This window comes from Salmo trutta, chromosome 38 (genome assembly GCF_901001165.1).
Source record: "Salmo trutta chromosome 38, fSalTru1.1, whole genome shotgun sequence".
In the NCBI taxonomy this organism is placed as follows: Eukaryota; Metazoa; Chordata; class Actinopteri; order Salmoniformes; family Salmonidae; genus Salmo; species Salmo trutta.
Window position 1 is genome coordinate 28,383,468 of NC_042994.1, and position 14,058 is coordinate 28,397,525.

At 44.9% G+C, this 14,058-nt stretch overlaps 2 protein-coding genes across 2 annotated transcripts; both read right to left on the minus strand.

Annotated features, from left to right (window-relative positions):
• Positions 1 to 3,197: 3,197 nt before the first annotated feature.
• On the minus strand, positions 3,198 to 7,643 carry LOC115178894 (zinc finger protein OZF-like). The gene is made up of 2 exons (XM_029740303.1): positions 7,468 to 7,643; positions 3,198 to 5,603 (listed from the first exon to the last, which is right to left on the minus strand). The coding sequence occupies exon 2, from the start codon at positions 5,525 to 5,527 to the stop codon at positions 4,058 to 4,060; it is 1,470 nt and encodes a 489-aa protein (XP_029596163.1). The 5' UTR covers positions 5,528 to 5,603; positions 7,468 to 7,643; the 3' UTR covers positions 3,198 to 4,057.
• A 3,283-nt stretch (positions 7,644 to 10,926) lies between these two features.
• LOC115178382 (vascular cell adhesion protein 1-like) lies at positions 10,927 to 12,464 on the minus strand. The gene is made up of 3 exons (XM_029739547.1): positions 12,079 to 12,464; positions 11,655 to 11,894; positions 10,927 to 11,564 (listed from the first exon to the last, which is right to left on the minus strand). The coding sequence occupies exons 1-3, from the start codon at positions 12,452 to 12,454 to the stop codon at positions 11,491 to 11,493; spliced, it is 690 nt and encodes a 229-aa protein (XP_029595407.1). The 5' UTR covers positions 12,455 to 12,464; the 3' UTR covers positions 10,927 to 11,490.
• Between the last annotated feature and the right edge of the window lie 1,594 nt (positions 12,465 to 14,058).

A 14,058-nucleotide genomic window follows, 5' to 3' on the forward strand; every position in this document is an offset into this window, starting at 1 on the left:
TCTGTATGCACTAACAATGACTCAAATGTTCTCTGATTTCTTCTTTGTTATGTGCTGCGTAGTTTATGACGAGGCACTAAATGCTACAAAGACCAACTTTTTCACGTGCAATATATCAGGATCCCTTGGTTGCGGAGAAACATTCACTGGTGCAGGCTCTATTACCATCGCGTCTTCAACGCCACTCACCCCTTCCACTCTTCTCACCGCCTCCAAATCGGAGACACACTGGACATCCCTCACTCTTGCCACCTCTGTCTCCTTCCCCCTAACGGGACAATCCGGGAAATGAAGGTGCATGTTCACCACTTACAGTTGTAGCATTACCTCAGCTGGCATACGATATTCTTCCCGTCTGCATACACTTGACCAAATATTTTTGCATTTATGACACTAGAGGGGTTTGTGCACAAAAGCTCTTACAGGATATTTCACAAATCCTAACTTTACATGAGAAGGGAGAGACTTTTCATCGAAGAACAGTAGTATGGATGAAGTCAATTTCCTTACTCCATCCACCATACCCAATTGACGTGCACCAATCACTTCACCTGCTTCCTCGGCAGGTAGCCTAGTGGTTAGAGTGGTTAGAGTGGTTAGAGTGGGGGGGGGGGGGGCGGGTAGCCTAGTGGTTAGAGTGGGGGGGGGCAGGTAGCCTAGTGGTTAGAGTGGGGGGGGGGGGGGGCAGGTAGCCTAGTGGTTAGAGGGGGGGGGGCAGGTAGCCTAGTGGTTAGAGTGGGGGGGGGCGGCAGGTAGCCTAGTGGTTAGAGTGGGGGGGGGCGGCAGTAGCCTAGTGGTTAGAGTGGGGGGGCGGCAGGTAGCCTAGTGGTTAGAGTGGGGGGGGGGGGGCAGCAGGTAGCCTAGTGGTTAGAGTGGGGGGGCAGGTAGCCTAGTGGTTAGAGTGGGGGGGGGCAGGTAGCCTAGTGGTTAGAGGGGGGGGGGGGGCAGGTAGCCTAGTGGTTAGAGGGGGGGGGCAGGTAGCCTAGTGGTTAGAGTGGGGGGGGGGGGGGGGGGCGGCAGGTAGCCTGGTGGTTAGAGTGGGGGGGGGGGCGGCAGGTAGCCTGGTGGTTAGAGTGGGGGGGGGCGGCAGGTAGCCTAGTGGTTAGAGTGGGGGGGGGGGGGCAGGTAGCCTAGTGGTTAGAGTGGGGGGGCAGGTAGCCTAGTGGTTAGAGTGGGGTGGGGCAGGTAGCCTAGTGGTTAGAGTGGAGGGGGGGCAGGTAGCCTAGTGGTTAGAGTGGAGGGGGGGCAGGTAGCCTAGTGGTTAGAGTGGAGGGGGGGGCAGGTAGCCTAGTGGTTAGAGTGGAGGGGGGGGCAGGTAGCCTAGTGGTTAGAGTGGAGGGGGGGGCAGGTAGCCTAGTGGTTAGAGTGGGGGGGGGCAGGTAGCCTAGTGGTTAGAGTGGGGGGGGGGCAGGTAGCCTAGTGGTTAGAGTGGGGGGGGGGGCAGGTAGCCTAGTGGTTAGAGTGGGGGGGGGGGCAGGTAGCCTAGTGGTTAGAGTGGGGGGGCAGGTAGCCTAGTGGTTAGAGTGGGGGGGGGGGGCAGGTAGCCTAGTGGTTAGAGTGGAGGGGGGGGGCGGTAGCCTAGTGGTTAGAGTGGGGGGGGGGCAGTTAGCCTAGTGGTTAGAGTGGGGGGGGGGGGGGGCAGGTAGCCTAGTGGTTAGAGGGGGGGGGGGGCAGGTAGCCTAGTGGTTAGAGTGGGGGGGGGGCGGCAGGTAGCCTAGTGGTTAGAGTGGGGGGGGGGGCGGCAGTAGCCTAGTGGTTAGAGTGGGGGGGCGGCAGGTAGCCTAGTGGTTAGAGTGGGGGCGGCAGGTAGCCTAGTGGTTAGAGTGGGGGGGGGGGGCAGGTAGCCTAGTGGTTAGAGTGGGGGGGGGGCAGGTAGCCTAGTGGTTAGAGTGGGGGGGCAGGTAACCTAGTGGTTAGAGTGGGGGGGGGGGCAGGTAGCCTAGTGGTTAGAGGGGGGGGGGGGGGCAGTTAGCCTAGTGGTTAGAGTGGGGGGGGCAGGTAGCCTAGTGGTTAGAGTGGAGGGGGGCAGGTAGCCTAGTGGTTAGAGTGGAGGGGGGGCAGATAGCCTAGTGGTTAGAGTGGAGGGGGGGCAGATAGCCTAGTGGTTAGAGTGGAGGGGGGGCAGGTAGCCTAGTGGGTAGAGTGTTGGACTAGCAACCGAAAGGTGTCAAGATCGAATCCCTGAGCTGCCAAGGTAAAAATCTGTTGTTCTGCCCCTGAACAAGACAGTTAACCCACTGTTCCTAGGCCGTCATTGAAAATAAGAATTTGTTCTTAACTGAATTGCCAGGTTAAATAAAGGTTAAATAAAAAAATATAATCTACATGCGCCACCCTAGAGATAACCTCCTTGACAGGTGCCCTGCTTTGGAAATCCGTACACATTACATTCAAGTGTTTTTTTGAGGTGCAAAGCACGCTTCTTCTGCCCCAGCGGACACACCCAAAAAAATCTGAGCAAGCCCCAGGAGGACATTTCCCCGTTGACCTATTAACGCTCTCTTCCAAATCTATCAAAAAGGCTGATCTTACATTTAGCCTCACCTCTACCCAGTGGAGCCTGAAGATCTATTGCATCACATTTCAGCGCCTTTTTTTGGCTATTTTATTTGGACACTATTGCATTTGAAGAGATTTAATCTGGCAAAGTGTCAAATAAACAATATAGCTGGTTCATAAAAGCCAACTCACTGACCTAAAACAGGAGAAGCCTGTTACCTTTTTAGGAACATCTCTACCAAGAGAATTTAACAGGAACTGTGCTATTAACATAAGTAATGTACATGTATAAATTGCATGGGCATTAATGATAAGGATAAATAAAAGGGAGGACTGGGTGGTGGCAGAGCCATATTACTGTACTATAGAGTTGGTCCAATGCAGTTCTGTCTGAACGTTCTGAGAGCTCCACCTTCTCCATAGCTGAATAAAGGCACTAACATGGTAGCGCTTCTAAAACCTGGCCGAACTCTCTCTCTCTCTCTCTCTGTATATGCCTCAGGGTGGTGGTAGTTGATGATGTCATCTCTAACAGGTATCTAGTCTTCACATAGAATGATGTGGTTCTTTACAACAACGGTGTGATTCACATAGGAAATGTACAAGTATAAAATGCATGAATAATATTAGGTGTGGTACCAAGATTTAACTGTGACTGAACTGAGGAGTCAAAACAATAAAAGGTCACGCACACTCCATGTAACTCAATGATTTTAATGAACCAATGTTTCTGTACATAGTGTCTTAAGTCATCTTAAAGCAGATAAAAGTATATGAGGCTATTTTATTCAATTTCTGACCACACCTCAATTTAAAAAGCCATTTTCTATCGAGGAAAAAAAAGAGGTTAGTATTTAATCTATTAAAACTGAATTCAGAATCTGTAGAGCTGGATTCAGGCACAGATGCGGGAAAAGAGGTCAATGGAACGCAGGACCCTGTGACGGCGTCATTGGCTCACATTCAACAAATCTGATCTAACTAAAGTGGATATATTCATCAAATCCGTCATATGATTTATGTAACAGGCCCACAAAGTGGTTACTTTAGTCCGATTTAGATATATTTGTCTGTTTCCTCTGCATAACATTTTTGAAGATGTCCCTTTTCCTGTTTAGAAGAAGTAACTGCTAACTCCTGTTCTTATGAGCTTGTAGCATACACAAATCGCTGATGGCAGTCAAAGTCCTTTTGTTACTATAATGCAGTTGATTGGTGATGATGACATGAACATGTGTTGGGGGTTGACATCCATATAAGCATTATACTCCGATTTTTACCTCAACATATAGTGAGGGGACCATGAGGAGATTCGGGATCTTTCCCCCATGGCATCTTTCTCCCACCTGTGTCCATGGCATTTCTATTGTTTTGGTCGAGTTCCATCCATCTCTTTACCGCATATATATAACAGATAGGTGTCATAATTTCCTAGTGCTAGAGTCGTCCAGCAGCGGAACCTTGGACTTTTCTTTGTTTATAGAGGGTTCTGGAACTGATCCCAGGGAGGGAGATGGATCTGGAACTTTGTGCTGCTCAGATTTATTTGAGGGTTCTGTTACTTTGGGCTGTTCAGATTTATTTGAGGGTTCTGGAACTGCTGCTGGGGAGGCAGATCTGTACACACTTCACCTGCTGCGTGTGATTTCTGGTGCACTTTCAATGTTCCTGTTCTAGCAAAGCTCTTTCCACACTCTCCACAGATGTATGGCTTCTGTCCTGTGTGTGTTCGCATGTGATCTTTCAAGTGTTGTGAATTAGCAAATTTCTTCTCACACTGATCGCAGATATGAGGGTTCTCTCCAGTGTGCATTCGCAGGTGTGCTTTGAGTTGTTGTGAATGAGCGAATCTCTTCTCACACTGATCACAGACAAACGGCTTCTCTCCAGTGTGTGTTCTCATGTGTGATTTCAGGTGTTGTGGTTGAGTGAATTTCCTCTCACACTGATCACAGCTAAATGGCTTCTCTCCTGTGTGCGTTCGCAGGTGTTCTTTCAGGTGTTGCGAATGACCAAATTTCTTCCCACATTGATCACAGCCGTAAGGTTTCTCTCCAGTGTGCATTCTCTGGTGAACTTTCAACCTTCCTGTTTCACGGAAGCTCTTCCCACACTGGTCACAACAGTACGGTTTCTCTCCTGTATGAGTCAGCTTATGTTTAATCAGGGTTCCTGACAGAGCGAAACTTTTCCCACATAGATCACAGCTATAAGGCTTCTCTCCTGTGTGTGTCCTCCGATGGTTAGCCAGGGTATGTGATTCAAAGAAACTCTTCCCACAATCCGCACAGCTATAAGGCTTCTCTCCTGCATGTTGTTTTCGCTTGTGCTTTGCCAGGGATCCCGGATTGACAAAGCTCTGCCCACACTGATCACAGACATACGGTTTCTCTCCTGTGTGCGAACGACGGTGGCTGGCCAGTAGTCCTAACTGAGAAAAGCTCTTCCCACACTTCTCACAGCTGTAGGGTTTCTCTCCAGTGTGTGTTCGCTGGTGTCGGATCAGATTGAAGGCTACGTTAAAAGTCTTCCCACATACATCACAGCTATGAGGTTTCTCTCCAGTGTGTGTTCTCAGATGAGTTGCCAGGCTTCCTGACTGAGTGAATGTCTTCCCACACTGATTACAGCTGTAAGGATTCTCTCCAGTGTGTGTTCGCTGAGTCACTTCCAACTGTCGAGGCTTCCCAGCTTCATGGCAGTCTGCAGCGTCCCCGTCACCATCAGACTGGCTGGGACTCGAGGACACGCTGCTCGATGCACTGGAGCTCATGGTTACATGTCTACCATCCTCCTGTATACCTCTGATGTCCTCTTTCAGTTGGAGTAACCAAGACTTTGAATCCTCATTTTCCCAGATTTCCGCCATGATTTGACGCCGCAGCATGCGTTCACTGTTTTCTTTACCTTTGAACCGATCCTTGGAGCCTATTCCACAACGAACGCACAGGTAACATAAGTTGTCCTTGGTTAGAGTGTATAAACTCTGTTCCAGTCCATCCAACAGCTTGTCCCTCTTTCGACTCATGTTGTCCTGCTCATGTGGCAACAACAGCAATGCAGTCAATGGAAAGACAGCAGGAAGCCCATACACTTTAGATGACCTGTAATAGAAGACAGCAGGAAATAAATGAACTGTAAAAGACAGCAGGAAGTCCATACACTCTAGATGACCTGTAGTAGAAGAAGGATAGTGTCAAAATATATACATCCAATACTTCGATGCTTACCGATAACACGTTACCGATTGAATATTTCCACAGCATTTCAACTTTTGATGCGAAACCATCATGCTGTTGTAATATCAATGAATGCTTTTTATGTATATTGTATGTTTATATAACATTTATATTTAGAGGCTATTGATCTCAACCCTTTACACTCTAGCCCGTAAACGGGTTGAAAATGGCAGATTAGGTCACTGATAAGGGAAACCATTGGAACACAGTGTCTGTACAGTAACATTGTATACATGTATGAGATTCAACTGATAGATGCTCTAAAACGTGAGCACCACACAACAAGATCTCACCCACATCCCTCCTGCTGATTGGGACTTCTGCGCATTGTGTCGTCTGAGTAAGGGGAATGCTGTAGATCAAGAGGACTCGATGTGTTCTGAGATGTTAAGGGTTAGAATAAATACCGCTCTGATGTCATTCATATAAGCATCTTGGAGATGTAGGGTGAAGATGGAGATGCAGGGCTGGGTTCCAAACAAGAAAACTACAAGTGCTTGCATCAGTTCCTCAATTGCAAAGCTAGGAGAGCTTTAAAAAAAACAAACTTAAAGATGGCTCTTTCGTTGAGTCAAAGTGCATTGAAATGACTTAGTAAGTGTGCACACATTGAAGAGGTGTGTGTCCACTTGGAGACACCAGTTAGTCCTCTTACCGAAACCCTTGTCATTTTTGGGGTCTTAGTTGCACCTACCCTAGCCCTTGATCCTGACTCTCAGTTGCATTACACATAAGAGTAATTGGATAAAGGCATCTTCTGTACAGGGGAGTTTTGTTAATAGCCCTGATGCTTGGTCTGAACATTAACACACAACACTTACGGTAAGGTTTTGGAAGCATAAGGACCTTATCTTTTATATCAGCGAGAAATAATAAATAAAAATGTTTTTTAAAGGTTACATTGATGCACACCTTTATAGGGTTTGTGTTCCCACACGGCCATATCTCCATGTTACAGCAGCGTGTTTACAGAAAACAGACGGAAGACAGCGTGGACTACATGCCCTAATTAGCTATATGCATCTCCGAACACCTGTGTGTAAACGGGAAGACGGAAGCCACAAACGTAACCGGTTAAAACAGTAAGTGTGTATTTCGCATTTGTGAAATTATTTTGACGTGAAATGAAAGTCGAGAGATTTATGTTTCTAGAACCGTACCGCAATTGAGCATCGATTCACATTTATATGTAGTATTTGGCTCTTTTTGGCTTCCAGAGCCAATTCAACCTTTAAAAACAGAAGATGTAAGGTTCTTTAACTATTGAGTAACGTTAGACTCCTTTAGTCCAATACTGAGCTACACCTACCCCAAATTGAGCATGAATATTCTAATTATGTTCCTGAATGTATCCAGAGTATTTTAGGGTGTTATAAAGAGAGGACCATAGATGTTATTTATATAATACTATCTACTGTATTCTGTGTAGCTATGTTCTAATCATATATTCTAATATCTAAAAAAAATTGTGTCTGGAGGGAACCATTTTAAGGGAACGCATCTCATTTCGTGACGTACATTTAATCAAATTGTCTCTAGAACATTACTATATCATACGTGTATAATAAAATAAAACATGTTGAGAAGCTTTGCTTGACTAAGACACAAATAAACCTTCCACTATTCTATAAAGACGCGTCCAGTAAAGTCATACATTTACCGCACATATTCATTGAGTTGGCGTTGCCTATTTAACTTACAGTTAGCTAACGATAGCATGCTAACTCACCAGCGGTAAAAGGCCAAGTCCAAAGTTTCCACGGGATGACCGTTACTTTCGTTGACGTTCAGATTGAATTGTCGTTACTCTGAGGTCAGTTTGTCGATGTACTTTATAGATCGAGTGTATGAAGTATGCCCAGCACAGAATATTTGGTGAAGAGTCAGCCGGAAGCGAAGGGACTTCCGCTTGCCTATGGCCACTTCTTCTTCTATGATATAATGGCGGTCCGCAAACCAACGTTAAAGGTGCATGCCGCCACCTATTGTGCTGGAGTGGGTGGTCAATCTCGGTTTACAACATTTCTAAATCCTTCTACCTAACTCAGTATTTCTTGAGAAAAAAAAGAGTCTACTAACTTCTAATAGACCCTCCCCCATCCCCCAAATCCCTTCCAACGTCAATGACCCTATACTTCAATATTTTAAACACTCTCTTAAACACACTTACAACAATATAACAACACATACTCCACCGTTTCATCGACCATACACTCGAGACACAAACCATTCACATGCTTGCCAAACAGATGTAATGACAAGTTCCATGTACAATGTCCAAAGCGCAGTCGAGTAAACACCACCTCTTCCTTTGCATCTTGGTCCACAACCTTTCTTTAGAGGGCATATAAATGCCAGCCCTTGGGCTCAGAGTTCCATCTCTTCTGCCACATATCTATCAAAATGGCTCTGATCTTACATTTGGCCTCACCTCTACCCAGTGGAACATTAATATCAATTATATCTCATTTCAAAACTCTTTTGGCTAACTGGTCTACAATTTCATTCCCTTCCACACCCGAATGTCCTGGGACCCAGCAGAATCTCACTAATACACCCATTCTCTCAATAAAGGTGAAAAAAATAAAAAAATTCTCCATAATAACATTAATACCACCAATAGTAGGTCAGTCCTATTAGATTGACCAAATTATAAACTATTCAATACAGACAGAGAATCTGAGCATACTATAATTAATTGTTTTACGCCGTATATTCAAAGGCATCTCACCTGCCTCCACTAGTAAGGCAGAGATACAGATGTTGATTGTCTGGTAAAATCAACTGATCATGACCTATTTGTCAGAAGGTGAGTGTAGCTGGTGTCACGCCCTGACCGTAGAGAGCCTTTTTATTTCTCTATTTGGTTAGGTCAGGGTGTGATTTGGGTGGGCATTCTACCTTATTGTATTTCTATGTTGGCCTGATATGGTTCCCAATCAGAGGCAGCTGTCTTTCGTTGTCTCTGATTGGGGATCATATTTAGGCAGCTTTTTCCCACTGGGTTTTTGTGGGATCTTGTTTTTGTATAGCTGCTTTGAAGCCTGCAGAACTTTACGTTCATTTTTGTATTTTGTTGTTTTGACCGTGTTCATTTTAATAAAGGAAAAAATGTTCGCCAACCACGCTGCACCTTGGTCTCCTTCTTACGACGGACGTAACAGCTGGTGCATGAAGTCAGGCGCAGGAGAGCAAAATGAGTGAGCAACGTACTTTACTCATAATCAAGGTAACAAATACACTTGACCAAATACAAACGGTAAATATTACGCACGGGTGAAAACAGCACCCGTCAAAAAACCAGCCATCATGAACCGACATGAACATAGAAACAATCACGCACAAAAAAACATGGGGGAAACAGAGGGTTAAATACATGAACATGTAATTGGGGAATGAAAACCAGGTGTGTAGAAAACAAAGACAAAACCAATGGAAAATGAAAGGTGGATCAGCGACGGCTAGAAGACCGGCGACGTCGACCGCCGAATGCCGCCCGAACAAGGAGAGGGACCGACTTCGGCGGAAGTTGTGACACTATTAAGGCTGAACACATCTCAAATCGACATCTAAAGAAGACTCAATAGTATCTATTTTCTTATATACATTAACATGAGCATTTAAAATCTCACACCTGTGTTGCTAATAAAATAAAATAATATTTTATTGGTCACATACACATGGTTAGCAGATGTTATTGCGAGTGTAGACAAATTATTGTGCTTCTAGTTCTGACAGTGCTAATATCTAACAATTCCACAACAAATACCAAATACAAACAAATCTAAGTAAGGAATAAAAATATATAAATATATGGATGAACAATGTTAGAGCGGCATAGGCAAGCTGCAATAGATAGTATAGAATACAGTATATACAAATGAGATGAGTAATGCAAGATATGTAAACATTATTAAAGTGGCATTATTAAAATGACTAGTGTTCCGTTTATTAAAGTGGCCAGTGATTTCAAGTCTGAATGTAGGCAGCAGCCTCTCTGTGCTAGTGATGGCTGTTTAACAGTCTGATGGCTTTGAGATAGAAGCTGTTTTTCAGTCTCTCGGTCCCAGCTTTGATGCACCTATACTGACCTCGCCTTCTGGATGGTAGCGGGGTGAACAGGTAGTGGCTCGGGTGGTTGTTGTCCTTGATGATCTTTTTGACCTTCCTGTGACATTGGGTGCTGTAGGCATCCTGGAGGGCAGGTAATTTGCCCCCGGTGATGCGTTGTGCAGTCCGCACCACCCTCTGGAGAGCCCTGCGGTTGTGGGCAGTGCAGTTGCCGTACCAGAGAGTGATACAGCCCGACAGGATGCTCTCAATTGTGCATCTGTAAAAGTCTGTGAGAGTTTTATGTGACAAGACACATTTCTTCAGCCTCCTGTCTGTGTGGGTGGACTGTCTGTGTGGGTGGACCATTTCAGTTCGTCAGTGATATGTACACAGAGGAACTTAACTTTCCACCTTCTCCACTGTTGTCCTCTGCTATAAACGCTGCTGACAGCACAGGCACTTCGAGTGTTGAGAACGTGAAGAGGGTGAAGGTAGTGAAAAACGAAAGTAATGATGTGTCGGAAGTGGAAAGTTGTAATCATGTTTGATGCGAACACAGGGTCTCAACTACGCCCTATTCGATCAACCAATGCCGTTAAGAGATAGGGGAAGTCACATTAGCCCGGTTCAGTGGTAATGGTAGACTGTTAATATTCTGTGCTGACCATGTTCAGCGAGGGAAGATTCTGAAAATGAAAACTCTCAATGGGAAGAAAATCACAAGTCATGTCTCTGGAGCTTCGGCTAGGCTGAGGTTGTGTATAACATTAGCAGTGTGGTTAGATTTAGGTTTTAAATCTGATTTTAAGAAGAGAATTGTAGAAATATGCGGTGTTTATGACTTTATGGCTGTGGTAACGGCCCATGCTATCTGGAATCCCTGGGACGTCCATACCACACTACAACATTGCAGTTGACATTTAAAATGGAATTGGTTAGGTTTATGGCTAGGGACATCCCAAGGATCCCAGATAGCACAAAGCATGTGGTAACTAGTGACGACTCTCCTCCTGCGGATCTGGTTGAAAATGCATAACATGGCGCGGCTATGTCACCTACGGTGGTTGCCATACAAACACATCCACCCACACTCATAATCATTGCAGCCAACCTGATAACAAATGTGTTAAACCAATGACAGTTTGTGGGTCAACTTTTATTAGTCACAAAAGACATTGACAACATTGCAAAAAGGATAATGGCAGATCTGTTGCTAGAGACTGGGTTAGGATTAGGCCAAAACATTTATATAGTTTATTAGTAATAAACATTTAGGGTTAGGATTAGGCCTAAACATTTATATAGTTTATTAGTAATAAACACTTAGGGTTAGGATTAAGCCTAAACATATATAGTTTATTAGTGATAAACATTTAAGGTTAGGGTTTGAAATAAACATTTATACCGTTGTGTCGTGCATAAGAACAGCCCTTAGCCGTGGTATATTGGCCATATACCACCCCCTGGGCCTTATTGCTTAATTATAGACCTGTTCAATAGCACTACTTCAAAATAACACATTTCAAAACAGCTAATTTCACATTTAGGAAAAAAGGGTTTTCTACTAACTCAGATCTGATTCCAGATCTATTGAAGACTGCCCTCACAGATCACTGTCAAATCACAAAGCTCCAGCACAGAGATTGATGTCCTGATTAGTCAATTAATCATTCAACCATTCAATCAATAAAATAATCATTCAATATAGCCAATGAATGAGCTGGTGGAGCAGCAGAGCCACCGTGGCACTCCCAGCAGCCTGACAGGAAGCTCCTGTGGAGGGAAACAGACGTTGAACAACACCTTAAAAATCAGTTTCTAACACGCGCACACACACACACAAACACAAACAAACAAACACACCTCTAGCAGCACAGTCATGTAGGACCTCCACCTCCACTGTGTGATTGGCTTTTCCAATACGGTTCAAAGCCATGAGGGTGTAATTCCCAGCATCCTCTCTGCTCAGGTGTGTGGGCGGGGTCAGCATCTTTCCGTCTCTCAGCCAGGTGACCGATGGGAGGGGATTGCCTCTGACATCACAAGTTAGCCCCTCCCCCGCTCGCACCTGCAGCTTGGCAGAACAGCAGAACTCAGGAGCGACTGGGGGGGAGAGAAAGGATACGAAACTTCAGTGAAACAACCATATTATAATCATCATCATCATGACCTCATAATTACATCCCCATCATTTGATCCCCGTCATCTTTAATACCATCATAACCACAGTACTGATCTGTACAGATAGACATTACCAATCAAGTCACGAATCACCAGATGGACTCACAGTGCACGGTGGTGTTGAGGCATTCTGATTCCATTACAGGAGGAGGTTGGGGTCCCTGTGGTCCCAGATCCAACATGGCTGAACACAACAACTGGGCCCCGTCATCAACACTAGTGGGGGAGAACTGCAGGGAAAAGCTCCCATTCACTGGTTCCCTAATGTCATTGTTCAGTTGTTGTGTGTATAACACTGTCTGTTCACCATTGGTAGAGACTTTGAAGAAGGTCACTCTGAGGTGCTCAATAGGAGCGGTGTTCTGGACAACACAATGCAGAGAGTACTGATGCCCCTCAACCACGGGACCAGAGTGGTTTAAATATCTGATGGATACTCTGTCTGGAAGCTTTGTGGAGGAAGGGAAACACACACGCACCATTGAAATGAACAGAGTGTGTTTCTGGTCAGTGTGTTACTAACAGGTTTCTGGTCAGCGTGTTACTAACAGGTTTCTGGTCAGCGTGTTACTAACAGGTTTCTGGTCAGTTACTAACAGGTTTCTGGTCAGTGTGTTACTAACAGGTTTCTGGTCAGTGTGTTACTAACAGGTTTCTGGTAAGTTACTAACAGGTTTCTGGTCAGTGTGTTACTAACAGGTTTCTGGTCAGCGTGTTACTAACAGGTTTCTGGTCAGTGTGTTACTAACAGGTTTCTGGTCAGTGTGTTACTAACAGGTTTCTGGTCAGTGTGTTACTAACAGGTTTCTGGTCAGTGTGTTACTAACAGGTTTCTGGTCAGCGTGTTACTAACAGGTTTCTGGTCAGTGTGTTACTAACAGGTTTCTGGTCAGTGTGTTACTAACAGGTTTCTGGTCAGTGTGTTACTAACAGGTTTCTGGTCAGTGTGTTACTAACAGGTTTCTGGTCAGTGTGTTACTAACAGGTTTCTGGTCAGTGTGTTACTAACAGGTTTCTGGTCAGTGTGTTACTAACAGGTTTCTGGTCAGTGTGTTACTAACAGGTTTTGGGTCAGTGTGTTACTATCAGGTTTCTGGTCAGTTACTAACAGGTTTCTGGTCAGTGTGTTACTAACAGGTTTCTGGTCAGTGTGTTACTAACAGGTTTCTGGTCAGTGTGTTACTAACAGGTTTCTGGTCAGCGTGTTACTAACAGGTTTCTGGTCAGTGTGTTACTAACAGGTTTCTGGTCAGTGTGTTACTAACAGGTTTCTGGTCAGTGTGTTACTAACAGGTTTCTGGTCAGTGTGTTACTAACAGGTTTCTGGTCAGTGTGTTACCAACAGGTTTCTGGTCAGTGTGTTACTAACAGGTTTTTGGTCAGTGTGTTACTATCAGGTTTCTGGTCAGTTACTAACAGGTTTCTGGTCAGTGTGTTACTAACAGGTTTCTGGTCAGTGTGTTACTAACAGGTTTCTGGTCAGTTACTAACAGGTTTCTGGTCAGTGTGTTACTAACAGGTTTCTGGTCAGTGTGTTACTAACAGGTTTCTGGTCAGCGTGTTACTAACAGGTTTCTGGTCAGTTACTAACAGGTTTCTGGTCAGTGTGTTACTAACAGGTTTCTGGTCAGTGTGTTACTAACAGGTTTCTGGTCAGCGTGTTACTAACAGGTTTCTGGTCAGTTACTAACAGGTTTCTGGTCAGTGTGTTACTAACAGGTTTTTGGTCAGCGTGTTACTAACAGGTTTCTGGTCAGTTACTAACAGGTTTCTGGTCAGTTACTAACAGGTTTCTGGTCAGTGTGTTACTAACAGGTTTCTGGTCAGTGTGTTACTAACAGGTTTCTGGTCAGTGTGTTACTAACAGGTTTCTGGTCAGTGTGTTACTAACAGGTTTCTGGTCAGTGTGTTACCAACAGGTTTCTGGTCAGTGTGTTACTAACAGGTTTTTGGTCAGTGTGTTACTATCAGGTTTCTGGTCAGTTACTAACAGGTTTCTGGTCAGTGTGTTACTAACAGGTTTCTGGTCAGTGTGTTACTAACAGGTTTCTGGTCAGCGTGTTACTAACAGGTTTCTGGTCAGTTA

Coding starts and splice junctions, on each gene's coding strand:
- LOC115178382 (XM_029739547.1), bottom strand. CDS start 12,454: ATGGTGCGTGTGTGTTTCCCTTCCTCCACAAAGCTTCCAGACAGAGTA. Junction 11,895..12,078: donor CCTCAACACCACCGTGCACT/GTGAGTCCATCT, acceptor TCTCCCCCCCAG/TCGCTCCTGAGTTCTGCTGT. Junction 11,565..11,654: donor ACATGACTGTGCTGCTAGAG/GTGTGTTTGTTT, acceptor TTCCCTCCACAG/GAGCTTCCTGTCAGGCTGCT.
- LOC115178894 (XM_029740303.1), bottom strand. CDS start 5,527: ATGAGTCGAAAGAGGGACAAGCTGTTGGATGGACTGGAACAGAGTTTA.